The sequence below is a fragment of the Rhipicephalus microplus genome, chromosome 2 (assembly GCF_043290135.1).
Source record: "Rhipicephalus microplus isolate Deutch F79 chromosome 2, USDA_Rmic, whole genome shotgun sequence".
NCBI lineage: Eukaryota > Metazoa > Arthropoda > Arachnida > Ixodida > Ixodidae > Rhipicephalus > Rhipicephalus microplus.
In genome coordinates, this window is record NC_134701.1 from 254,027,967 (window position 1) to 254,054,359 (window position 26,393).

Consider the following 26,393-nt stretch of genomic DNA (forward strand, 5'->3'; position numbering starts at 1 on the left):
GGGAGGGAGAGATAAGTGACTTGGACACGTAAAAACACGCGTGTATACGTGGAGCATACGAGTATGATAAGATATATACTAGTGACTGGCTGCCCCCTACCTGTGTAGTGCGTATGAACACGGAAACGGAACGGGAGTGAGGGAGATTCATTCTCACAATGGGCAAGCTTTTCTGAGGTCTCCCTCACTTGGAGCAGATTGCGATTGTTAATTTGGTTATTATACGCGTAGCAAAATTATTGTATACGGGATCGTCGAAATGGATCATGTTATGCGTTTTTCGGTCATCATAATCTCGCTATATACAGTGTTGAATTCAAGGCTAAAGGAGTCTGGCATTCTCATTCTATAGTATGGCATTCAAGGCTGGCAATATATATATATATATATATATATATATATATATATATATATATATATATATATATATATATATATATATATATATATATATAATTGAAAATTTATCAAAAACTACGCACGGTAAAAATATGCGACACCACGAAGGGGAAAATGCAGTGAACTTCCGCAAGGTTCAAACTTATCCAAGTTTACTGCATCGCAGAAATGTTTTTCAATTTTTTTATACGGGCGAAATTTTCCCCGATGTCGTGGCTCGCTTCGACTCTCTACCACATCTCGCGGGCTTGTATATATGTAAAAGACCGGGCAACCTGAATTTCGTATAGGATGAGGATATTTATTGTACATTCTTGTTCATGTGATTATGCTTTTATCACTATAATACACTTCATTGTTAAATTAATGTATTCTTGTTTACTTACAATCTTGTTTCTTTTATTTTTGCACAATGATTCACTATGGTGCACATTAGTGTATACTCGTGATCTTCTTGTATATGTATTTGTTTTCCTGATGCTGCTAGCGATTGTAACCAACTGTATGCTTTAAATTTTTCTTTGCACCCCCCCCCCCCCCCCGCCCCCACTGTACTGCCATGTGGCGCTGTGGGTATGGCGTAAATAAAATAAATAAATAAATAAATAAATAAATAAATAAATAAAATAAATAAATAAATAAATAAATAAATAAATAAATAATAGAAGACTTTATGTGGCAGTCACTCCTCGCCATAGCTCGGAGGAAGAGGTGCAACTGACGCTTCTGCGCCACGTCCAGCTGGTCGCGCAAGCGAGAGGAGCCCTCGTAGGACTGTGTATACACTTATCAAGCTATCATAAACCCTGTTCTTTTCAAATCGATGAAAGCTTTCTTCTACGCAACGAAATTTCGACGGAGAATTCCACCACTCCTAAATAGGAACTAAGTTGATCCAGATTAGATCGTGCTTCTAAAGTGACTTTGTTAGTCTGTACAGGTTAGCAATGGCGCCGCGCGTGGTGCGTCGGATAGCCTCTCCATCTTTAATAAACCTGCGCGTGCTCGGGTAATGGCCTATCGCTGCGCCGCTCGACCTTTGACCTCCCGGAGCCAGCCGACCCCCGCGCGACCTCCCGCCTTGCAGCTAGACAACAGCGGCGGCGGCGGCATGATCTGCCGCACGGAAGAGAGATTGCCGTGCGCGCTTCGCATTAGCGAGTCGTCGGTGCGTCTTCCACCGCGGGAAAATTACCGGTTATCGTTATCGGTGCAGGTACCGTCACTTGCGCACTCCACGAAGGAGGAAGAATGGTTTCCTGCCTGCGTAACTTCCTCGCTTGTAAATATGCATGTATACACGGCGTCCTCGTGCGTGCATGGTCAGCGCCGCTTCCGCTTGGCTCGTGCATGGAGACACACCGAAGACGACTGAAGAACGGATTGTATGCATATGTTGGAGCGAATGTACCTCGGTTGTTTCGTTCTATATTGCTTGCACTTGAAATGATGTTACAGGGGAAGGCGCTTTTATGTTTACTTACACGAGAAAGTAAGAATCGTAATAACAATCGTTACCGCTTTACGTCTCAAAACCACAACATGATTCTGAGAGAGGAGGACTTCGGAAATTTCGATGGCCGGGATTCTTCAATGCGCGCCTAAATTTAAGCGCACAAACTTCTATAGCATTTTGCCCCCATCGAAATGCACCAGCCGTGGTCATGGATTCGAAGCTGAGACCATCGGGTTGCAGCAGCCGAGCACCATAATCACTATAGACCACCGTGGCGGGTAAAGTGAGAAAAGGGCTCCATGCATCTGTCCTTGCGAACGCACGATGAATGTTTACTTATTCGTGATTTCGCCGACAAAAGGTAATGAAGAATTCAGCTCAGCGCCTCTAACGACGCTGACTTCTATCTGTGAACTTCTAAGGGACTCCGCTACTATATTGTCTACCATTTTGTGTATATTTTTTTTCTGTAGAGGTTAGTGACCCTGTCGGCAGGTGTTAATAAACAACACTAAACCGACAGTGTAAGGCAGAAAAAAAAACTAAGAATAAAGAGGAGATGGAGATATCAGTCGATATAAGATCATGCACTATAATTTAATTACCATGCCGGCATCAGGCGAAAAAAGATGCATGGGTGTTGGGTGGAGAATATCGAATGCCTTCGCGCGTGTGCAACACGTGCGCTATACAGGCAACCGATACTCCTATTTTTAATCGCAATTTCAGATCTTGTTCTATCGGCGTCATGCCTTCAAAACAACGATTCCAAGCGACGGAGCGGTTGGGGGTCGCTGTTTCTAAAAAAAGTACAATATGCGGCGTCGATTGCCCCCCCCCCCCCCATCCGCCCTCCTCCAACCTCCTTATATACCATGGCAACAATGCAGGCAACGGACGGTCGTTCGCTGTCGCCTCGCGCTACTAATTAGTGAGCTAGCGAGCCCGACGGTCCAAGCACTTAAGTAGCAGCGAAGGATGGAAAGGGGGAGGAAGTGATGGAGGAAGAATGCAGCGAAGTATATCAGCCGCGATGAAGGCATACTTCTCGGCCTACGAACAGGTCACACTACACGTGCCGCCAATCTCCTATACCCCTCGTACGTACTTTCTCGGACTTGTATCGGTGCTTCGAAGGAGGTATCGTAGTTCATCGTCGGTTTGTTCTTAAGGTTCATCGTTTGCTTTTTTGTCTCGAGCACTTGCATGCGCAAGAACGCGGCGATGCGATGAAATATGATCTGCATCCGCACGGCCTTCTTTGTACTATCGTGCAGCTAAGGTACACTTTAGTCGGGTAAATGAATCACAATGTTGTGTTTCAAAATGAATGCTAATGAATGGTCTCTGTTGCACATATGAATGACCACATATTGTAGTGAGTTATGGTTACTGCCTTGTGCTCGTTTCCTTTCGCTCCCTGTTTTGTCGTCCGTGTTCAATGCTTATAAAGAAGTACTGGAAAAGGCTCGCTCAAGGTAAATCATGCGTGGTGCTCAGGCTAACCACATTTTCACCGTATACAGAACCCATTTCTATATACCAGGTTCAGCCTGGCAGATCACCTGCCTCCTTAAGTCTGACGACAATAAAGTTGTGTTCTCTCTCTCGCTCCTATGCGAGACAAAAGAAATTCCATGGAGTCTTTTTTGTATTAACGATGGGTGAACGCTGAATGCATCAGCTCTAAATCCAACGCTCTAGACGAAAAGTATAGCCGTGTCGAAAGTATGGCTTCTAAATAAGCCTGCCATCAGACTGCTCACATAAAAACGTATACCGGCAGAAATTAGCATTCAAATTGATGAAGAAAGAGGCAAGTTGCTTGGTCAAGTTGGTCACGTTTTCTTGTGCACATTGGTACCCCTTGCTAATTTTAATTCTCCTTTTTTCCTACTGAATTAGTAAATCTTAAAACTTTTTGTACAATCCGTCAGCCCTGTATATCAAAAAAGTGTGTTCCAAAGTATGTATTTCAATCATTTAAAGAAGGTGAAGAAAGTCGCCGCAACGAAAAGCCAGCGATTTAATGAACGTATCTTTTTGTTTGTGTGTGAACGCTGTTCGCCGTTGGTCGACCGACCTAACTCAACTCGCAAGTAAAATGCCAACCGCAGTGATTGGTTGGCATCTCTGTACGTTATGTGCACTATTTTACAGCGGTACATATATTTTGTGCATTGCCCCCCTCCCCCTTTACTCTATGTCCCCCTTGGGGCCTTTAAGGTACCTTGAAATAAAAATAAATAAATACGAACATTTTTTTTCGCAAATACGGGCAGAGGCGTCAGTTGCACATGTGTAAGGGGGTGCTTGCAACGTCCGTGCCCTTACTTTGCCCCCTCCCCTCTCTCTCTTTCGTAAACAGGCAGGGAGGGGGGGGGGAAGCTAAGCATACCAAAATACTGGCTGAAATGATTATGGACATCCAGTGTACTTTTAATCGCGCAAATTAACTTCGAATTTCGACGTTTGCATACTTCCACGAACATCAGGCGCAACTGAGTCGGCTCCCTATGGGAAAATAGAAAGGCTCCGTTTCTGAGCACGGTTTTAGATGAGGAGAGGTCGAAACACATGCACAATATATACAGTTTTGTCAGCGTGGTTTCGAATCGATGCTAAAAGTAAAAATATGATGAAGGGGGGGGGGTGTTGGAGAAAGAGAGAGAGAGAGAGATAGAGAGAGAGAGAGAGAGAGAGAGAGAGAGAGAGAGAGAGAGAGAGAGAGAGAGAGAGAGAGAGAGAGAGAGAGAGAGAGAGAGAGAGAGAGATAAAGATGCAAGGAAAGGCAGGGAGGTTAACCAGACGCACATCCGGTTTGCTACCCTGCACTGGAGAAGGGGAGAAAAGAGGTTGCAGAGAGATAAGAAGGTACACACAATCACGAGAACACTCGGGCGATCACACACAGTCTACAGGCGGTCGCTCAGGTTTGTTGTCTTTAAGTAAAGTACGAGTGCTTTAGTCGCTTTCTGCTGAGGCAGATGCTCAAGGTCCCAGAATCTTCTGCACACAGAATGGTCTATAGTCAAGTTGATTGAAAACCATCCGGAGCTGGCATCGCTGTGTGTCGTAGCAAGCGCAGCTACACAGGACGTGTTCAATGGTCTCTTCAGCTCCGCAGTAGTCGCATGTAGAGGTGTCTGCCATACCAATGCGAAAGGAGTACACCTTTGTGAATGCAACACCCAACCAAAGGCGGCATAACAGTGTCGCATCGAAGCGGGAAAGTTGTGATGGTAGATGTATCTTGAGCGAAGGATCCAGTTCATATAAGTGACACCTTTGGAAGCTGGTAGGTAAGGTTCTCTCGTTGTGGGTGTTTCCTGTCAGTAGAAAGAAAACATTAAAAAAGAAATATATATAAAATATATTTTATATATAAAATATATAAAGCTAAACGAACGCTGCATATACTCTTGTGCATAGAGTTATCGCCTTGCGCACCGTACGAAATTACTAGCCGTTTTTTTTTTTTGTCTTCATGCTTCGATTCACTTCGATGTCAGCGTGCAACCATCATCCAGTACTTCTGAGCTAGTGAAGGGCCCCCGAACGGCTTCTTTTATTTATTTATTTTTCGTTTTCTTGAAACTCAGAGGTCAATAATGCGAGACCCGAGCGATGCCGGAACTGTCTCGAAGCACTTGTTGCCCAAACTGACCAATAGGATACGGCCCGTGGTGTGGGCCCGCATACGCAACCTCTCGCGCAGCACTCGCTCTGCAAATGACGTGTCCGTACAAGAGGTCATGCCACCACCCCGTGCGAACCTGCGTAGAAAAAACCTTCGAAGTATTTCCACGAAACGAATTGGACAATCCGCTGGCGGGCTTCTTGCTGGCAGGGGGTGCGGTACCTGTACGAGGTATTTCTTCCCGGAAAGCGTCGCACGGTTCTTTTACGATATACCCTCCTCCACCGCCGCAGAGAAGCGCTGCCTACGTAAAAAAAAAAAAAAAAACAAGAAATAACGATATGAAGTGAAAGTGGCGGAGGAAAGGAAATACCGTCTGAGGGGACGACACTCCAGCCACCGACCCGTGCACTCGGGAAAAACGGTATCTGTTCGCGGCAACGGCGGAGAGGGAACAGGTACGAACAGGTACACCCGCGAAGATACACAAACACCGCGCACCTTCACTCGCCGCCGCCTCGGATGCAACTTTCGGCGCCGGTAACATAATGGCAGGCCATGTGCACCTGCAGCGACCGGCGACTTGCCCTTCACTTTTATTTTATTTTATTTTTTTGCTCCCTGGTCCGAGCGCGTCGTTTCCTTCGTTAGGCCATCATCGTTCCGTGGGCGTGTGTGGCCTAATGGCGCCGTCCCACTGGCTGTAACCCTCCCCACACAATCTTCTCTCCGGAGAAAAAAAAAAAAACGAAAAAAAAAGGGGAAGTGCCGACCTTTGACCCGGCGGATTCCGGCCGTGTTATTTGGCGCGACCAGACCCCTCCCGCACACGTTCACACACAAACACACGGAGCGCGGTGAAAAGGCGAAGCCGTGTGAAAGTCCGTGTTCTCTGTCCGAGAGCAGCGCCCCACTGTGGTACCGAGAAAATAGGGTAACTATGCCCACGTAACTTGCCTGTACAGAGCAAGGGACACGCCAAACAACGATCTTGTCGCTCTGCAGGGTTCCATATAGCACCTCTCAGCGCCTTTTTCGTGTTTCCGTTGTGCTGTCGAATGCCAGGAGAATGTCGACACGCCTGTTACCGGGGTGATTGGAGAAGCGGGCACCTCAAACAAACGACGCGGCCTAGCCCGTGAAATCGTCTCTGTAGTCTCTTGGGCGGGCCCCATGAGACAATCTCGCAACCCTGCAGAAAGCGCACAAGACGTCTATCTCTTTCTCTCTGCTCGTGTAACATGTTTTCTACTTTTGTTGCCCGGAGCTAATGATAGCAGCGGTGACCTCGATGACGATATGTTCGTCTCGGCGGTGATCGGTCACAGGCTTAAGTTTTGCGAGTACCGATCCATAGTGAGGTGAAACGCACATACAGGTGCAAGGCATGACCTAAGAACCGAAAAAAGAGTTCCAAAGTTTGAGCCGAAGCTTCCCGCTTCTTGACGATATCGACACTGGAGCAATAATCGTGCATGGAGACGAGTGGACGAAATCAGGCGCCACGAAAGTGCTTGTCCTTATACTGCGTTCGTTCTCAAAACCGCTCTTCCCATCTCGAAAGTGTTGGCCTACGTTGGATACGGTTCTGCAAGGAAAACTTAGCTCTCGACGGCCAAACCACCTCATGCTTCAAGTCAATAGAAGCAGCCTTTTGCTTTTTTCCCCCAACCCTAGAATATCGCAACCATCGTCAGGGATCGTGAACAATCGTGTGAGGCTTACTTCGCAATTTTGAATGTGCAGCGGCTTGTGAGCCATTACACGAGAAGTAGCAGTTGTCAAAGGGTTTCTGGACTAAGGGAATTAATGAATGAGCAAAGCATCGATTGCAACAAATGTTGGATGCCTCCCTCGGGCTATGAAAAAAATTCCGGCACGCTGGTCCCTATAAAACGATTCTTTTGTATTTAGTCATCGACGTGCTTTCTTAAAAAAAAGCAATGCGCATCGATCGGAAACACACAGCGCTCCTACCTGAACCCTTGTCGTCCGAATGTTCGTATAAATTGTTCCCCACTGACGGCAATGTTACTTTTTCATCCACCTGAATTCGTTTTCATCCACGGTCGCAACACCACGGTGTCACTGTCTGTGTCTCTCAGTTTGTTTGTTTCTTTCCCCTATATTTCCACATTTTAGTGGCTTTTTCGATAGCAACCACTGATCCATTAAAATTCTTCCGTTTGTTTCTTTTTGCATAATATCGGTGTTCGCAAACGAAAGATGCAGCTGATATCGACTCGATCATTCCATCGTCGGAGCGCCCTCTGTTCACTCTCGAATGAAAGCACACCCTGTATTATTTCCCCGCGTAGTTTCTCCAGCGACCATTCGCACTACGGTCGGCCGCACTCGAAAGACCAGTCCACAGATGCCCCGCGGCTGTAGCACTGCGCCAGTTACCCCTAAAAAAGCACCGCGTCGGCGCAGAACGAGCAACAACGTCCTCCATTCTGAAAGACATCGCCTGGAGGAAGGCGATGTCCACTTCGCGTCCGTTTCTGCCTCTTTTTTATTCTCGTTGTTTTTTTTCCTTCCCTTTTTCCTGCTTTTCGGGGCCAGTCCTACCAGAGAAGGATTCTGGTCTTACTACTACGCTCATTTCACGGACGTTGTTTGACCCGACGAAGCCACCGTCAGGCTCTTTTCTCCAGCGCCATCACCACCTCGGGCGGTGCTTTTTGGTCATCGCGGAACGACGGAAGAAGATTGCTCAGCGCCTGCGCCGCCCCTCCCTCCCACATTTCGATTGAGCGCACACGCTGGGCCGTGCCACGCCCCCGGTATACACGCTCCGAGCCGTCGGAATGCGCGCGGGTCTTTTCAGGATGCGCCCGCGCCCCGTGGGAAAAGGAGACCATTGTTCACACTGCTCGACGCCACCCCCATTACACCACTCGTGCTCGACTTTCTTTCTCTCTTTTTCCTGCGTCGGTCACTGTGCCACTTCGAGCACGTACCGGTTGCGTGCGAAGCCTTATCTGCTCGCTTGCCGCTCACTGCAGAGCGTATATGTGTGTATGTGTGTGCCTATGTGTGGCTCGCTAACATAACCGTCGCACTCTCGCATATTGTTCTCGCTCGCACGGTAGGAAGGAATGAAAAACCGAATTTCATGAAACAATACTGCGGGCGCTTGGCGGGAGCAGTGGGCCGAAATAACTGTGCCCGATGAAACAGAGGCGCCCGAATGTTGACCGTAGTCCAGTTTCTGGCAGGTCCGCGTGTCCGGGTTCCCACGTTCGACGTCTTCTCCTTTGGAAGACTTCGACAAACGGTGACGCGTTCTCGAAGAAAGGAGGGTCAAATTGCAACGGCCGAGCGAGACCCAGTTTTGGGCTGGACGTGAAAATTGGGAAGGCTGTGTTTGCGTCGTCGCTGACGTGATGTTGCGAAGAACCGTTGACGCTGTCTGTATAGTCCATCCGTTGGTTAGCTTTAGCTTAACTGAGCGGTGCGTGCGCAGCGTCTGTGGCATTGTTGCGTACGAGATTCTCGTAATATTTGTTGGGTTTCTACTCCCCCCCCCCCCTCCCCAAAAACCATGATTTATGGTTATGATAGACGCCGTGTGCATGTTCTGCGGCCTCAAGGATTTTCGCCTCCACAAAAAAACGCAGCCTGCGCGGCCCCGCGAGACCACCGAGGCGGATGGTTCTCGTATACATGACGACTGAATGCAATGCGTCTTGTGCTTCGCACAGGCCACTGTGTATCGAATTTTGAAACACAACGCAATTCGTTATCTCCATTTTGTTTTAGCGACATCCCAACCAACCGATGATACATGGTGAATTGCCATATCTTGAGTTGCTTGCGTGATCTATCTCTAGCCATTGTTAGGCGTTGCACAGCGTCATAAAACGCGAACACGTGATCAATTCATCCTCGCAGAGCGTACCTGTCCAACTTTGAAGAACCATGTGCGGCGACGGCTTCGAGAGAATGGGCTCCTGCAGCGGGCCATCCTGCAGGCGTTCATGTGCCTGCTTGAATTGTTTTACGCTGCCGTTTCAAATGACCTTCTCGAGACGCACACATACGACGTGTGCGAAGCGTGCTAAGGGTGTATCGGATGTTCGCTTTAACGGCTCGACCGGGCAGTCACGCCCCGCGTATAATATCCTCTCCCCTTTATTGTGCGCTTCGTTCGCGCGTGTAATTGTTTTTCGCAAAATCGCAGCCCGTTTACGTACAGGCGATTGCTACTTAATTCGTCTACTGAGACCGAATTCGGAAAACTTGATTGATGTGTGGGGTTTAACGTCCCAAAACCACCATATGATTATGAGAGACGCCGTAGTGGAGGGCTCCGGAAATTTCGACCACCCGGGGTTCTTTAACGTGCACCCAAATCTGGGCACACGGGCCTATAACATTTCCGCCCCCATCGGAAATGCAGCAGCCGGGATTCGATCCCGCGTCCTGCGGGTCAGCAGCCGAGTACCTCCTAACCACCACTAGACCACCGCGGCGGGGCGAATTTGGAAAACTTCTCTTTCGTAATTGCGCTTTCCATTGTCAGCCGGCTTCGCTAATGACATGTGCCGAATCTTGATTGGCTGAAAAATTATTTTACGACACCTTTAGCGCAAGACGCAGGCGTTGGTGAATATGGCCACTGAACTCGCTTGAGAATACCGGACGAACGCCGAAACACGTGTGGGTATTTAACTTATAACGCTTATATTATAGCTTGCATGAAGGGTACAGTGTTTGTCAAAAAGAAACAGTGCCGCTGCACGCGCAGGCTCTGAGGTGGCTTGGTCCCTGCATGTCGCCTGCACAGGCGCGCATCGATGATTTTCAAAATAGAAGTCAATTGTTGTGATCGCATTACAAACGTAGACAGGAGGTGTCAGCAACATTCGTGATATCTCTGTGGAATCTTCCATAAAATTTTCGAGCGTCATGTTCGCGGTCTCCGTATATAGTTTTGCCGTGGTCAACGATTGTCAACTCGTTTCTCGATTGTTAAAACGTTTTTGAATAGTTATACTCTTTATATTTCTTACTGAATGAGGTGCACGATTGTAGTTTGTTTTAGAAGCTGAACAAACCTGCAAGTTATCCTTTTGATATATCATTCTTTGATCTGCAGTGTTGCGTAACTTCTTTCGAAACGGATTTGGTATTTCACTTTGCGCGTGTTATGCTGTGACATTTTTTCATTTTGGCATTGTAATTCCGATATTGCTACGAAATTCAATCGCTGTACTTTGTATGCATTACGATTCATCATTTACTTATTTGCAAACCGCACTACGTAATGCCCTTGTGACCGTAAGTGGGTTATACGGTCCTGCGAGGATGTAGGATTGGATGCTGCGTGAAACAGCTTACAAACCGTGACTATATAAGTCAGCCTCGACTTGATAAAGTTATTTGTCTGGTGTTTACGGTGAGCCGCGCCGCAAGGGGCACGATGTGGAAAACGAAAGCCGAAACGATGTAAGGGAAACAAACCCCTGTCCTCTGTGTCTATAGCTGCGAATATACGGGGCACCAAAAGTCACGCGGCAGAAACGTGGACGTGCATCCTTCTCCCGACTTCCTGTATACGCTGTTTCGATCTGTATACGCTCGTTTCGTCACAGCTGTTGTGGTGAGGGAAGAAAACACGCGCGCGCAACCCGCTCCTCTCCTCTCGAGTCATTCATTGCGCGCGCTATCTCTCTCTCTCTCTCTCTCTCTCAAGCACGTGGTGCCACGACCGGGAGAGGGCGCGCTATCTCTCTCTCTTTCTTTCACGCACCCGGCGGCACGACCGGGAGAGGGCAGGCTACCGTTCTCTCTCTTTCTTTCACGCACCCGGCGCCACGACCGGGAGAGGGCGGGTTATCTCTCTCTTTCTTTCACGCACCCGGCGCCACGACCGGGAGGAAAAAGGTCATAGGCAAAGGGGGCACGGCGCCTTTGGTTGGGCTGGTTTCGGTTCTTCGCTCAACGGTGCACGCGCATGCAGAGTTCTGCAGTATACGTGCACGGAGGACCGTGAAAGTGGCGTTGTGATGCGGTTCTCACGCTCGACGCGCCGGTTGCCATCATATGGCCACTCCGCGATGTGTTGTTGTTGGTGCGTTCTTCTTCAGCGGTCGGGGTCGCGAGGTGAAGCAGGTGCGGCCGACCGCCGCCTCGACGACGGCGTGCACCTGACGCACGCACCTTGCGCCCTGCGTTCATTCGCGTAATCGGGGGTGGCGCCGTGTCCCTTTTTTTTCCTTTTCTTCTTTTGTTTCTGATTGAGTGTGCGCTTCCTTTAGTGGGAGAAACGGAAGTAGGAAGGGCGCTTGAAGCGTGATAATGCTTGAAAAACAAAAACAAAACAAAAAAAAAAACCTTGGTTGTGATGGCAGTTATTCTGGCCGTGGCCTACTGAGCAATGACGGCAAATGAGGGTCGACTAGTTGCAAACATGACCCAGTTAAGTACACGCATGATGAAGTTCTGCGATGTTGATCTCCCTAATGTCCATGTATGTATACAGAGACATTAGGGACATCAACATTAGAGACACTGCAGTGCAACACCAGAGAATTCCACTGGAAACACGGACACTAGAAAGAACTACTGTATGTTACAAACAAAAGCATATACATACATTCTAGATTTCGAAGGTACGTCCTAGAGAAAAAAATCAAATTTTCTCGTAAACATAATTGCTTGCCGCGACATCTATGGCATGCGTATTATCTAATTGGTAGAAACGAAGTACACTGTGTTTTGAAGGGGCCAGAGACTTAACATAGCAAGTTTAAGGAAATTTTGTTGCATCAACGCACGTTGTTGAAATACGAAAAAAAAAAAATCGCGAACTCACAAAAATGCAAAGATTTTGGCGCGAAATTTAAAAACGAAACTTTGATTTTTATTTTTTTCTAATATAGTGGATCTATGAGGGTAAAATTGACAACAGTAACCGCTTTCCGAGCGAAAACTTTCCGTCTAAACTGATTCACCGTTTCACTTTAGTATCACTTCCACTTCTTTGGACTTTATAGGGGCACTGTAACATTTTTCAGCTCGGCAATAAAGAAGTTCTCACTCTGTCCGCATCGTTTACACGATGCGATATTTTAGAAATATGCAAGAAAAAAAAATCCGATGCCATCATCCTCCACAAGAGGCGGATCTTTCGCGCGGCTTTCTAGGTACCCCTGTTTTGACGACGTAGATTAAGTCACAGGCCGCGCAACAGCCGATAAACGCCAGCCATTGGGCAATTGTACGTGACAACGATAACACAGAGACAGGTGAGAAAACAGCAGCTTACCGTGGGCACATTCTGGTTCTCCTCCCTACCTTCTTTCATTTTATTATCTCTCTCATAATCCAATTAACCTATATATGCCCAGTGTCCTACATAGGGGACGGTGAAACTTCTCAGTGTAACTCGAATGTTTTTTTGTTTTTTTTTTCTGTAAAAAAGGCAGCGTCATCTAAGCTGTGTTTATGGTGCCCTGTCCTCGTCACATGCAAGTCTAGGTGATGGCTGGGCTACAAATGGCCACGTGCTTGCAGTCACAAAGTGGCTATTTCACGTACATGAAGCTGAGCTCCATACCGCGAAAAAAAAAAGTAATATAGAGTCAAATTGTCCTCGATGCTGCTGATATTATTGTCAATTGTTTGTCAGTTATTGAGTGTGCAGGAACTTTCGTATGACAGTTATAGGCACTAACGTTTTTTGTTCACGGTGTGTCAAACATAGGTGTCCTACATCCAGGATGGCTCCAAAATCGTTTGCGAGTTTTTTTTTTTTAAATAAAAGCCTTATTCCGTTTTCTGAGGTCGTCAAAGCAATCATTCCGGGAAAACAAATTAGGTTTGTTCATTTGCCTAAGTTGGGGCATATATGGGTTAAAGTTTCAACAACTTTTATATCTTTCTTTCAGGCATGGAAGCTGTGGTTCTTAATAAAATTCCTCATGCAAGTCCTATTTTGCACCTCAAGAGTATATCAACCAGGGGTGTAGACGGAAACTTTTTTCGAGGAGGGGCGGGGGGGGGGGGGAGACTCCTTAAAATGGTTTTTTTTTTGCCCTGCATGACATGGCGAAAAAGTTTAGGGGGAGAAGGGGAGGGCACGGGCTCTGTGTGCCGCCCCCTGGCTACACCACTGAAATCAACATTCGAAGGTTACTAAATGTGGACCAGAGCAGAGAGAGAAAAGGAGCTTGCAGGCACCATTCAACCGCTGCCTACATGGAAGGGCTTTTTTCGTCAAGTTGCATGTTATCCATGCCGTTTCATGTGTCCAGGCTCTCATAGTTGTGTTGCTCTTCGTTGTGTGACAGATGGAGTTTGCTACTCCTGCAGGTTTTATACAAAGGCATTAATAAGTTCTCGTTCTTGTGCGCAGCTCCCGTTCGCGTCGGTGGGCACGCTCAATGGCGTCCACCTGTTCTCACACCTGAGGGGCGCTTCCCTGCACAGCACAACTACCAAAGGTGCCAAGGTCGTCTGGAGGAGTTACCACGACAGGTGGGCAAACATGATCTACTCGCATCTCTCTCCAATGGCCTGATCCAGTAGAGGGGTTTCAGCCATACTTCATGTATGTTTGAACCCCGACGGTTATGTCAGTGGTCTGATCTTGTGATTACAATACTTTATTACTAGATTTATTACTAGAACTTCCTTCAGTGTACACTGTGGTAACCATGAGAGCAAACTCTGCCAGAGTTCTTTTGGTTAATTGTGTCATAAAGAAGCCAAAGAGAATGGTTGTCGTACGAGCTTTTCAAATGGCTATCACTGTACTGGCAAGGCCTCATAATTTGCTAGCCGATTGAATCGTTAATATGAAATGTCTTGTTATTTGTCTGTATGTCTTCATTTTTCCCAATTGCACTTGGTTAAAATGCAAGATCAACTAGCCGAACAGTCTGTCTCATTGTGTACGCCATGTTCCTGTCATAGAATGAATCAGCAGGACTAATAGCAGCTTGTCCGATGTAAAATAGAACACATTTTATGGCACCTTGTCATGCAGGAAAATGATGAGAAAATAGATTTTCTGGGACCTGCACGAGCTAATTGACTTGTAAGTCATCCCTGCACCTGATTAAACAGTTCTGAGAGAGCGTAACTGCACACAAGCGAAATTCTCAGCTGGTAGTGCCAGGGGACACTACCAATACTATGAATTAAACCCATCTCCTGTGAAATATGCAATATGCAGTGTGGTGTTACTGGTGGTGACCAACAACGACAACTCAAGTGACGAGCACCTGAACCGGCTGCTCGACAATGTGTTCGCTGCCATGGTGATGGCTGTGGGACTGGAGACTTTGCAGACCATACACAACGTCGACAGGCTCAAGCGGGAACTCAGGGTCAGTGCTAAACATCGTGCTTACTCATATTTTCGTTGCGTTGCATTTCACACTTGTGACAAAGCACCGATAGGTTAATGATGTATAAGAGTCTGTACTCGTCTTTCTTCTTTTTCTATGCACGAGTATCTGCAGGATTGTGACCTATGCTACACCAATATCAGTTCGTGGTCGCGCTTCTTTAGTGGTTATAGTAGCGCTTTCGCCATGTTATCAGCAATACATTCGGTCGTGAACAATAAAAGTAACTCAGAATGAAGTCGAAGAAATCGCTAAGTTATACTGGCCACTGTCTTAGTTGTCTTTTAAAACTTATTAGTTTTATTTATTTATTTATTTATTTATTTATTCAGGTTACCCCTAAAGGCCCTCTAGAAGAGGGTATTACATAGGGGGGGGGGGGGGGGGGCAATACAACATGGTTTGCCAATACAACATACAGAAATACATGGGGAATACAATACATGGGGCCAATACAACAAAACAGAAAAAAAAGCAGTACAGCAAGATACAGTGCAACCTGACAACCGCAACAAAGCACAAACCATGAATACGGGCAGCAATTGCATGGCGTTATACAATAGTTAAAAAACGAAAGAAAACAAAACAACAAAAGCAAAAAATATTTAGTTAGTCACCGTAGTGCGCATGAGCTCTGAAAACTTTACCGAGTCTTTCTCGGTGGCAATATGTGCAGGCAAACTGTTCCACTCAATAATAGTGCGCGGGATGAATGACTGAGCGAACCGAAGTGTGCGAGATAGCGGGCGTTTGACTTTGTTAGGATGATCACGGCGGGGAAAGATGGAACAGGCGGGTTCAAAGAAACTGTCATGTAATGATGGGTGATTGTAAAGTTTGTGAAAAAGTGATAGGCGTGCATATTTCCGACGAGTGGCCGAATCCTCTAGCTCAGCACGGTTTTTTAAGTTATTTACGCTGGAATAGGTAGAATAATCGGAGTAAATGAAACGAGCCGCTCGGTTTTGCAAAGATTCAATATTTGATACGATGTAGGCTTGATGAGGATCCCAAATGGCACTGGCATATTCTATTTTAGGGCGAATTAAACTGGTAAAAGCAAGTTTTTTTAACTGCGATGGAGCCTGTTTAAGATTTCGTTTCAGTAACCCGAGAGACCGGTTAGCAGCTGCAAGAGTGACTTCTATATGATGGTGCCAAGATAGATTCGATTGAAAGTGGAGACCAAGGTACTTGTAGGTAGATGTTAACTCAAGTGTCATATTATTCAACGAGTATTGACTAGGAAAACGTGTAGCAACGTTAGTAAAGGACATGCACTTTGTTTTAGAAACATTTAACGACATAAGCCAAGTTGAACACCAATGATTAATTTTGTTAAGGTCAGATTGCAAAGCTAAGCGGTCCGAATCAGAAGAAATGTTACGGTATATTACGCAGTCGTCCGCGAAAAGTCGAACGTGTGAAGATAAAGAATTCGGTAGATCGTTAATGTAAACGAGGAAGAGTAGAGGACCAAGAACACTGCCTTGAGGTACACCAGATGTTACCGGTAAAGAGGAAGAATAAAAATTCATAGCGAAGGTGAATTGAGACCTGGAGGAAAGAAAAGCTTTTATCCATGCAAGAACTATAGGGTGAATGTTAAGTTGTTCTAGCTTTAGTAGTAATCTGTGGTGAGGAACGCGGTCAAAAGCTTTAGCGAAATCTAAGAAAATGGCGTCGACCTGGCAACCAGCATCCATGGATTTATGAAGGTCGTGAACAAAACCGGCAAGTTGGGTGTCGCATGAAAATCCCTTGCGAAAACCGTGCTGAAAATTGAAAATGATATTGTGACGTTCGAGATAGTTTATTACTTGAGTGTGTATGATATGCTCCATGAGTTTGCAAATGGTACTAGTTAAGGAAATGGGCCTGTAATTTAGCGGTGAGGAACGTTCACCTGATTTGAAGAGGGGGACGACTTTAGCTGATAGCCAATCTTGGGGTAGAGTTCCGGTAGACAAAGACTGTGAAAACAGAGCGCATAAGAATGGGGTGATACTGAATGATATAGATTTCAGGATTTTATTATTTAAGCCTATATTATCCAAGGTGGAAGAAATTTTTAGTTTCTGTAAAAGGGACAGAACACCGGCCTCACTGATAACAATCTCCGGCATGACTGTGCTGCTGAAACTATGCAATATGGGAGCGGTTGAAACGTCTTCTCTGGTAAAAACTGAGGAAAACGCCTGGTTTAAGACATCTGCGCATTGAGATGTGGGAACTGAAACGCCATCGTTATTGCTTAGGACTATATCAGGATAACATTTGGGGTTAACAACGCGCCAGAATCTGCGTGGATTATTTGCAAGTATAGATGATAAATCATGGTTAAAGAAATGGCGGCGAGTAGATTTCAAAAGCGACTGATATTCTTTATCGCATTTTTTGTATTTCGTCCAAGAGTTAAAGGTATCCTTTTGGACGGCCTGTTTATATAAACGTTTTTTTTTGTTGTTCAACCGTCGGAGCTGCTGAGTAAACCAAGGAACCGTGCTTCGGGTTTTCACGGTGATGACAGGTATGAATTTATTGATGAGACCAGTAAGTTTATTTTTTAACAGCAACCAGTTTTCTTGAATGGTGCGCTGGAGGTGACCATGTATAAATTCTTCGTAAAAGGCAGACAATTCATTATTTATACTATCAAAGTTACCTCTGTTATAGCACCTAATCGATTTGTTAGTTGCTATTCTTTCGACCAGTGGGCGAATCAAGTTTCCGGTAATAATCGCATGGTCGAAAAGACCATCAAAAATATTTATGTTCGAGCAAACATCGGGTTCATTTGTTAAAATTAGGTCAAGGGTATTTGAACTTGTCGCTGAGCAGCGTGTAGGAAAATTGATGAGTTGAGTTAAAGAAAAGTCCAGGCAACTTTGCAAAAATTTGTGCGCTTCAACATCACTTGGAGGAACAGTAAGGGCACTCCAGTTAATGGCAGGAAAATTGAAATCACCGAAAATGATAAGTACAGCGTTCGGAAAACGGGTGTGAATATCGCCCAGAACACGAGAAAATTCATCCGAAAACGTGCAGCCCATATCGGGCGGACGGTAAAAAACAGCAATTATAACATGGCTACCAGCACACTTCAAGGAAACAAAGGCACATTCCAGAAAAGAACATACTGAGATAGGGGTAACAACAAGATCATTCTTGACGGCAAGGAGGACACCACCGCCCCTTCGGTGCTTTCGATCGTAACGAAAAAAGTTGAATTCAGATGCACAAACAAAGATATTGTTATCACTAACAGTGTCATTAAGCCATGTTTCGGTTAATATTACTACTGATGCTGACAACGAGTCTATCAGTGAAGAAAGAGGGACAGTTTTAGAAAGAACACTACGGATATTTGTAAACAAGAATGGAAAATGTTTGACTATCGGGCGGGGTACGAGAGGCGAAGAACACTCAATTCTCGTAGGAGAGCCACGTCATTTGCACGTGTCGTTTACGGGGGTTTTCGCCGCGTGTACGTTTTCACGAGGATTTAATCGGACAGCGCATTCATTTACAGTGTCCCACACGTAGATGTCGTCATTCACGAACAGCTTAGTGAATACCAGGCGGCAACGGTCACCCTCCTTGGCTACAGATCTCTTGAACTGGGCAAGCTTTCGACGCTTGTCGCGAACGGGCACCGAGTAATCGCGCGAGATGCTGGAGGGCGTGTTTTTTAGTTTAGGTCCTTTGTTCAAAATTGCTTCGATTTCCCTATCGTTGAAAAACTTGGCTATAATGGGTCTCTTTTTGTCCCGTACAAAACGACCTAATCTATGAGCTCGGGCAACGGAATCTACTGTTATGCCTAACTTTGACGCGCAAAAGTCCCTAACGAGACCTTCAGTTGCATCCCACGTTTCAGATGGTCCTTTATCATCTACGCCAAAGAAAAGAACATTGGAACGCCGAGATCTATTTTCCAGGTCGTCGATTTTGTCTTGTAATGTAGAAAAATGATCGTGGGTTGGTAGAATAACGCTTTTATCGTTGTTTTGCATTTTAGATTCGATAGCCTGCACCCGAGTTTTGAGCTGTTCGACATCGTTTTGAATAGCAGCATGTATTAATAAAACCTTATTTACGGATTCCAGCAAGGTAGCGTTGTTGTTTTCTAGGCGCTTAATAGCATCAAACACGAAATTCAATTTTTCTTCCTGGGGCTTATTCATTGGTCCAGGGTTTTCCTCCACGTCACCGTGAAGTAACAAAAGGCGGCTGAGGAACAGCGCTGCACTCCGAGCAAATTTCAAAAACCCAGAAGGCCACGACACCACCAAAAGGCAAATATCATCGTTCCGGTAGGAACAACAGTTGTAATAACTAACCTGCAGATACATGATGGGTGAGCGTCGATCCGCAGCGGCAGTGCCGTGGCCCGAAGTGTCGATGCAGCCGGCGCGCTTTTGAAGGGGTGGGTCAGCCGACGTTGCACCATGTTGCCGGACGGCGAACACCGTAAAGTCCAGATTTGGCGGCAAACCATCCGAAACCCGAAAAAACGGGCTGTGGTGCGTGGAAAAGCTGCTCAAAGGTGTACCCGAGCACACGCCAGAATCTTCGGTGACTGTAGTCGGTAGGCCATCCGATGAGGCAGACGACAGCTGGCCCACGACGGCAAAAAGCAGCACCTGCAGATACATGATGGGTGAGCGTCGATCCGCAGCGGCAGTGCCGTGGCCCGAAGTGTCGATGCAGCCGGCGCGCTTTTGAAGGGGTGGGTCAGCCGACGTTGCACCATGTTGCCGGACGGCGAACACCGTAAAGTCCAGATTTGGCGGCAAACCATCCGAAACCCGAAAAAACGGGCTGTGGTGCGTGGAAAAGCTGCTCAAAGGTGTACCCGAGCACACGCCAGAATCTTCGGTGACTGTAGTCGGTAGGCCATCCGATGAGGCAGACGACAGCTGGCCCACGACGGCAAAAAGCAGCACCTGCAGATACATGATGGGTGAGCGTCGATCCGCAGCGGCAGTGCCGTGGCCCCTGATGGGTGAGCGTCGATCCGCAGTGGCAGTGCCGTGGCCCCTGACAAAAGCTGTGGTATGAAGGCACAAGGCACAATGTCATGGAGAATAACGAATCAGTTTTGACCATGGTCTGACGAATATTTCATATACAGTATTTTAAGGTGTGCATAAGTGCGGCAGTAGGCAAACTATTTAAATTTACCTCTGAGAAGTGCAGCTGCTTGTTATGGGCTCAAGAGAAAATAAATGGTGACGTTACGTATGTGTCACGTACGTAACATCACTATTTGTTAGGTATGTAACAAGGTTGGCTTTCTAAATGAATGTGAGATTCTTTCATATGATACCCATCTTTGTGTTTATTCATGTGTGTCATATGGGGGAAGATGGGGTGAATGCTCCAAGCCCCCTCTTTGGCTCCGGTAACCAATTGCAGTGACAGCAGTCTTTTTGCCCATGTCAGATATTTTTGCCTATGCCAGATATTTTTGCCCATGCCAGAAGGCAACAAGTGACTCTCTTGGTCTCTGCATGGTTTCACAACGTTTCTGTTCAAAGTGAGCATAAAGTGATAGTGGATAGGAATAGTACTGAAGTACTGCTTTCCTTTGATTTGTGTCCAGGTTTGTTATCCCATGGTGGATCACTTGTTGTGCCAACTGGATCAAGATGCCTGCACACTTGGTGACCTCACAGGTGTCACCGACTTTATCCTATGTACAGAAAGTCAGGCGCTCCAGGTATGTTTGAAGCCACATTTTCTTATTTTACAACATAACGATTAGTAATAAGAAAATGAATTTTAAACGATGTTGCTATGACAAGGAACATTATATATTTTAAATAAAAGCTCCCGAGTACATGAGATCGTTTTTTGTTCTCCTTGTGCAATGGTGCCAGGATCGTAGCATAGAGTACTGCTGAAGCATTTTGTGCAAGGTTGAAACCTCCTAGAATTACAGAATTTAGCTATTTCTTAGGTGCCCATGCTAAAAAAACAAGATGTGCAAACGTAAACACAAGAGAAAAGCACTTGTGTCGTGTGTTCATTCTTTCTCTGTCCCGTTTTTTGAGGATGTCACAACTTCCACATTTGTAGCGTCTTGACGTCTCTCTAAGGTCTGTGTTTGCTTGCCCTTGTGTCTGTGTTGCACATACATGAAGCTGCCTTCAGATTGGGGTTTGCCGCACATGAGATAATGTAGGCTCACAGTTTCAAATATGTTGCCACAAAAATATTAATGCTTTAGTGCTTATGAGGTACCTGTTGTTGTACCGTACTCTCCCTCATTGCACGAGTCGTTTGTGACAGACAGTGTAACTCATAATGGGACACGAGGATGACATTGAGCCACCACTGAGCCTGCATGTGAGATTGAAATTCATGAACCTCGTATTGTGGTTGCAAGTGAGATGTCGACAGGTGTTTTCGCAGCTGCCGTTGAGTGCTTATCCTCTCTGTGCAGCACTACCTGGACACCTTCGTGGAGGAAGTGGACAGCTTGTACGGCTGCCTCTTGGTGCGAGGCAAGGTGGCCGTGGCCACCAAGCAGTGGATGCGTCTCACCCGCGAGGAGACCACGCTGCTGGCCATCGCCGCCCGTGCGGGCACTCGCTGCATTTCACGCGAGACGCCTGTCTACCTGCCCACCAGCTGTCCTCTGGTAAGTATCAATGGAATGCCACTACTAAGAAGTGGAACACAACACTGCTAGAGCTGGAAAAAGCTAGAGTTGGACCTCACTAAGTTGGTGAAAAGTTAATTGAAAATCTGCCAACTTTTGTCACTGTGCCTGCACCAAGTGGACCTGGTGTTTGTGGACTTATCACTCATGTTTTGCCAGGCCCACATATGTAACGTAAGGGAAGAGGCGTGTACTAGTATATGCATGTTGTACAATGCGTGCCATCAAGTGCCCAGGGAAGGCATTGCACAATACAAGAAGTGGAATGAACAGAGATAAGCGAGTGTTGTGGCAGAAGGGACCATTATGTGTACACACCATGGAAAGCTCGCACAGACACAATGACTATGAGTGTTGCACTACATGGAGCAATTACTAACATTGCGAGAAATGTCACCTGTGGCTGGCAATTTGTGTGGCACCATATGCAGTCAGTTTTGTCACCTTTGATTGTCAATGTGTTTCTCCCCATTTCTCTTGTACTTGCTACTGCAGGTAAGCAACCGCCTCGTCACGCTGCAGTTGACGCAAGGAGTTGAACTGTGCTTGCTTTGCGGACCAGCACCATCTTTGGCAGTTCTCGAGGAAGAGGTACGAAGCATTGCCCATTTTGCCATTTTGTGTTTTTTTTGTCCATATCGTGTGTTCGTCATTTTAGTCATGCTGATCTACTTGGTTATAATTAAAGCTTATGTTCTTGGTAATTACAGGTGTGCAGGTTTTGGAATGAAGCTTTTGACTTGCTTAAAACGGCCGCTAGTGTGCACCCGAGGAATTTTCCACTCAGCTCGACGTCCGACAAGAAGACTGTGACGTTGCCTTCCCTTGACAAGAACATCTTGGGGTGAGAATCAACTGCATTCATTGTTCCAGACAGTGCCCAGTGCAGTCATATATTTGTAGCACAATATTCTGTTAGGTTGCTAATGGTTAGTGTGGTTTTCAAACATTATGTAAATGTTTTTTTTTATTATCACAAAACACAATCCTTTTGAAATGGCTGTATGCGTTATTTTGGAGTTTGCAGAGTGTCACAAGGCTACAGCAAAGAAGGAAGTGACATATGGTCCACATAATGCCAGAAGCACAGATGTTGATGCTATTACCATGCAACGGCTTTTGAGTTTGTTATCGTTATTTGTAGTACACTGCCTTGAAATGACAAGACTATAGTCAACAAGGAAGGATTGTGTTGCGTCAAACCACATCAGCATAGTAGTTATCTTGAAGTGTGAGTTCCAGTTTGACAAGTTTTGGACCAGAATACCAGAATGTGTGCAGTGTTTGTCAAAAGAAGGCCAAATGTATACGGAGAAATAGTTATTCATTTCTTGAGACAAATGGTTGACATGTAGAACTCTGACAGCAGCAGAAAAGCTCAATATATTCTATTCTATTAGAGAGCCACTACAACTGGCTCCGACAGTATTTCACAGCTACCCTTCACTCCCCCCTCTCTTTCCCTCACATTTGGTAGATAGCAATTGAAGATTTGGGAATCAACCAGCTGTAAATGGAGGCACACAAAACGGAAGACGAAGTGAAGTAGTGTTAATTCTTGCAGTTATATTTTCAGTGTTATTTCGTAGTAAAACACTAGAGTTTTCTCAAATTAGCTAGAGGGGACTCTGGTGCTGCGATCAATCAGAGACCATGGGAATCATGGGCATTACACAAATTTGCCTAGTCTTGGGTGCTTTTGGACTTTGAAAGTAATTGTGGCTTAGTTTATTGGTGTTTAGACTTTGTTTCAAGTAAAAGAATGGATCGTTGGGAACTTCGTGGTCCAATTTGAATTGGTAGGCCTAAAATGTTTGGATGGTGAAGTGCAACTGCCGAACATTCACTGATTGTCATTTCATGACAAAGCAACTTTAAGCCAAGCGAAGCCAACCGGGCCGAAAGTATGAAGATTAGACAAATATGTGTACTACCCATCATTCCCATGCTTGCTGAAACGCCATGCATTGCAGCTACCATAGGCGCTAGCGCCAAAGTTCCCTCTAGTGTAATATAGGAAACTCTATGCAGTAAAGTACCAACAAGCCCATCGATGTGTGTTATTGCAAAGGGTTCATGCTCTTGCTAGACTGGGCTCCTGCACCCCCACAAATGGGCCAGATTTGCTACATTGACTATCACTGTTTATGGTTCCTTGCACAATCTTTTTACCTCGATTTTCTGGCTCATTTCAGGTTCCTCCTGGTGAACATGAAGAAGCAGCGGAGCCTGACGAGCGTGCACCCCGTAGAGGACGAGATTGGCCGCACGAAAGACGGCAAGTGCGTCAGCCTGCGCAAACGCCAGGAGATGTTGCGTGCTTTGTACAAGCTCGTTAACTCCGCCTACTTCACGATGACGACGACGCCAGTAATGGAAGGCACCACAGGGGCAGCCCCTAATGCAGGTAAGGGCTGTAGCCTTTCGTCATGCAGTATTTGCACCACTGCATAACAGAGGAGTTAACTTAGTTGATGCTACATGGAATCTTTAACCGCATGACTGCTGTGGAAAGTACACAGCTGCCAAATCAAGGATTTGAGCGAATGTGCCAGCCAGTTATGTCAACACGTTTCTGTGCCATAAAAACGAAGGCTAACATCACCGCCACGATGCCATGAAAAAAAAAAAATCAGGACAAAAGAAAATGTTAGTTTCCATACAGACGCCTGGATGACTGAATAGTGTGGCATGTTCATTGGGCGTATTGTCATACTGATTTAGCCATTTTTCATTGGAAGTTAAGTGATGCATAGACACTTTTAAAGATGAAGTCATGGGGTGTGGTGAAATTATTAACATACTGCAGCATTCACAAGGGCAATGCACATTTCATGGTCCATTCAAGTAATTAAAAAAATCACACTATGTGTTATTCTAGTGAGAAATTAGTCATTGTCATGGCCAGTAATTTAAAAGAACTTTGCATCTTAAAGGGCAAGTAAACAATTGATATAAAGAGAAATACAAGCACTTTTGCTTTGTGAACATGCTGCTGCAAGAATTTTCTGAATACGCGTTATATTAAGGAAGTTACAGACGTTAGAACATTTGTTTCAGCTGGTTTCAAATGGTGGCTCTGCGCAGAGGGCAGTGCTGTAATATTGAGGAAGCGCGATCGCCACAGCCTACTCTACAAATTCCCAAGCTTCTAGCGGGTGTGTAAAAAAAAAAAGTTGGAGCCTGTTGACTGGCCCTTTAAGTGTGTTGTGTACTCAGGCATTGCTCTTGAGTAGTGCAGTTGTACTGGTCTTGTGCTAAGCTGCAATTTTACGATATTGGGTTGTATATTAAATCATGAAAATTTTCCTTGCAGGCAGCTCCAACCACCAAGTTACAGAAGTGTACATGTGTACAGAAACACACAAAAACTACGCCCTTCGAAATAATGACTATCAACTGTACATTTTGTTTTCATCATCTATACCAACATTTGCCATGAGGTAAGCTCCATAGACATCCTGTTATACATACATACGTTAATGTGCTTAGCATCTATTGCATCGTTCTTCTTAAAGATACCATGCATGATGATTAAGCTACCTTGCAGTCATGTCTTGCACGTTAAATAAACGAGTCGTGCTGGTGGTAGCGTAGGGAACACTTTTACATGCCAAGAAAGAGAAAGAAATGACAGCACTGACAAATAGAGCAGTATTAATAACAATTTTATATTATTGGCCAATCCACCTTACTTACCGGGCACGCGAAACACAGCCTATAAGGTCATCGTCATTATCATGACCCCAACATGCTAAAGCCACGGCCTCTGGCATTAAGACATTCCGCTGCACCATCAACATTGAAGGGCCATAGAAAGTTTCTCAAATGTGATGACCTAACACTATTATATATGTTCTTCCAAAACTAGTTAGTCCTGCTAAGAGCAACTAGTCTAATTTTATAGAATTTGAATAAGGTCGTGAAAACGACCGATGGTGGTTAAAGCCAACCCATAATCTCACTTCCTTATGTCATAACAAACAGAAACTGAATGCACATGGCATGCTCATTTTGCAGTGCTGACCCCCCCCCCCCCCCCCCCCCATTTTTTTTCAGATCCATCAGCCACAAAACTCTCAAGGCCCTCACAACCAACAAAGTCTGTGTCCTCTGACAGTACGGCACAGCACCTGGAGTGACAACCTTAATCTAGTCTGTGATATTTACCTAAGCAAACCCTGCAAAGTGCCCTGCATTTCAATTACCTCACATAGAGATAATATATTAGCACAGGAGTGACGTACAACTGTTGTGACGATGCTTCTGTAAAGCTTATCTATGATGTCCTTGAGAGACTTGATGTCCTTGGCGAGACGAGAGCAACACAATTGTCCATTGTGATACAATTAGTTGCCTTTTAAGAAACTTCCTCATGCTCAAGAGAAATGAAGCACATATGGGCTGCGAATCGTATTTCAAAATTTTTATTGTTTTAATTAGCATATCTCCTGGTAAAATGAGACTATGAGCTTATGCCATCGTGAACTTGCTTGCCAGGCTAGCATTATTCCTTTTTATAAGAAATATAGCATACCCCTCACATGAAGAAGTCACTTACTGTTCAACAGTATATCTGGATAAATAATGACCTTTTAACCAAGAATGCAAATCATTGCTATTAATTTGGATCTTCGATTCCACAGTTGCTTTGCCAGGGTTTACCACACAAAAAGGACATGGCATTAGTATCACTTCCTCCCTTGGCATATGCACTTTCAAGGTAACAAGAATGTATATGCAAATTACATTTTTATGTGGAGTATGTGCTATCTTTTGTAGTAATTCTCTTTCTCTGCAAAAACAGAACCGATTTGTCTGGTGGCCCAGAACCGTCACTTGCCACACAATGTGCTTAATTACCTC

At 45.5% G+C, this 26,393-nt stretch overlaps 1 protein-coding gene across 1 annotated transcript in view; it reads left to right on the forward strand.

The window, feature by feature from the left end:
- fy (fuzzy planar cell polarity protein-like protein) overlaps positions 1-25,780 on the forward strand; it is a 39,967-nt gene extending 14,187 nt beyond the window's left edge. Inside the window, exons 2-10 of the mRNA XM_037421123.2 lie at positions 13,861-13,982; positions 14,683-14,836; positions 20,466-20,582; positions 21,309-21,506; positions 22,023-22,118; positions 22,238-22,371; positions 23,723-23,934; positions 24,844-24,970; positions 25,587-25,780. Of these exons, the coding sequence (XP_037277020.2) occupies positions 13,861-13,982; positions 14,683-14,836; positions 20,466-20,582; positions 21,309-21,506; positions 22,023-22,118; positions 22,238-22,371; positions 23,723-23,934; positions 24,844-24,970; positions 25,587-25,644 (1,218 nt within the window). The 3' untranslated portion in view covers positions 25,645-25,780. The remainder of the gene's footprint in view (positions 1-13,860; positions 13,983-14,682; positions 14,837-20,465; positions 20,583-21,308; positions 21,507-22,022; positions 22,119-22,237; positions 22,372-23,722; positions 23,935-24,843; positions 24,971-25,586) is intronic.
- Positions 25,781-26,393: the final 613 nt, after the last annotated feature.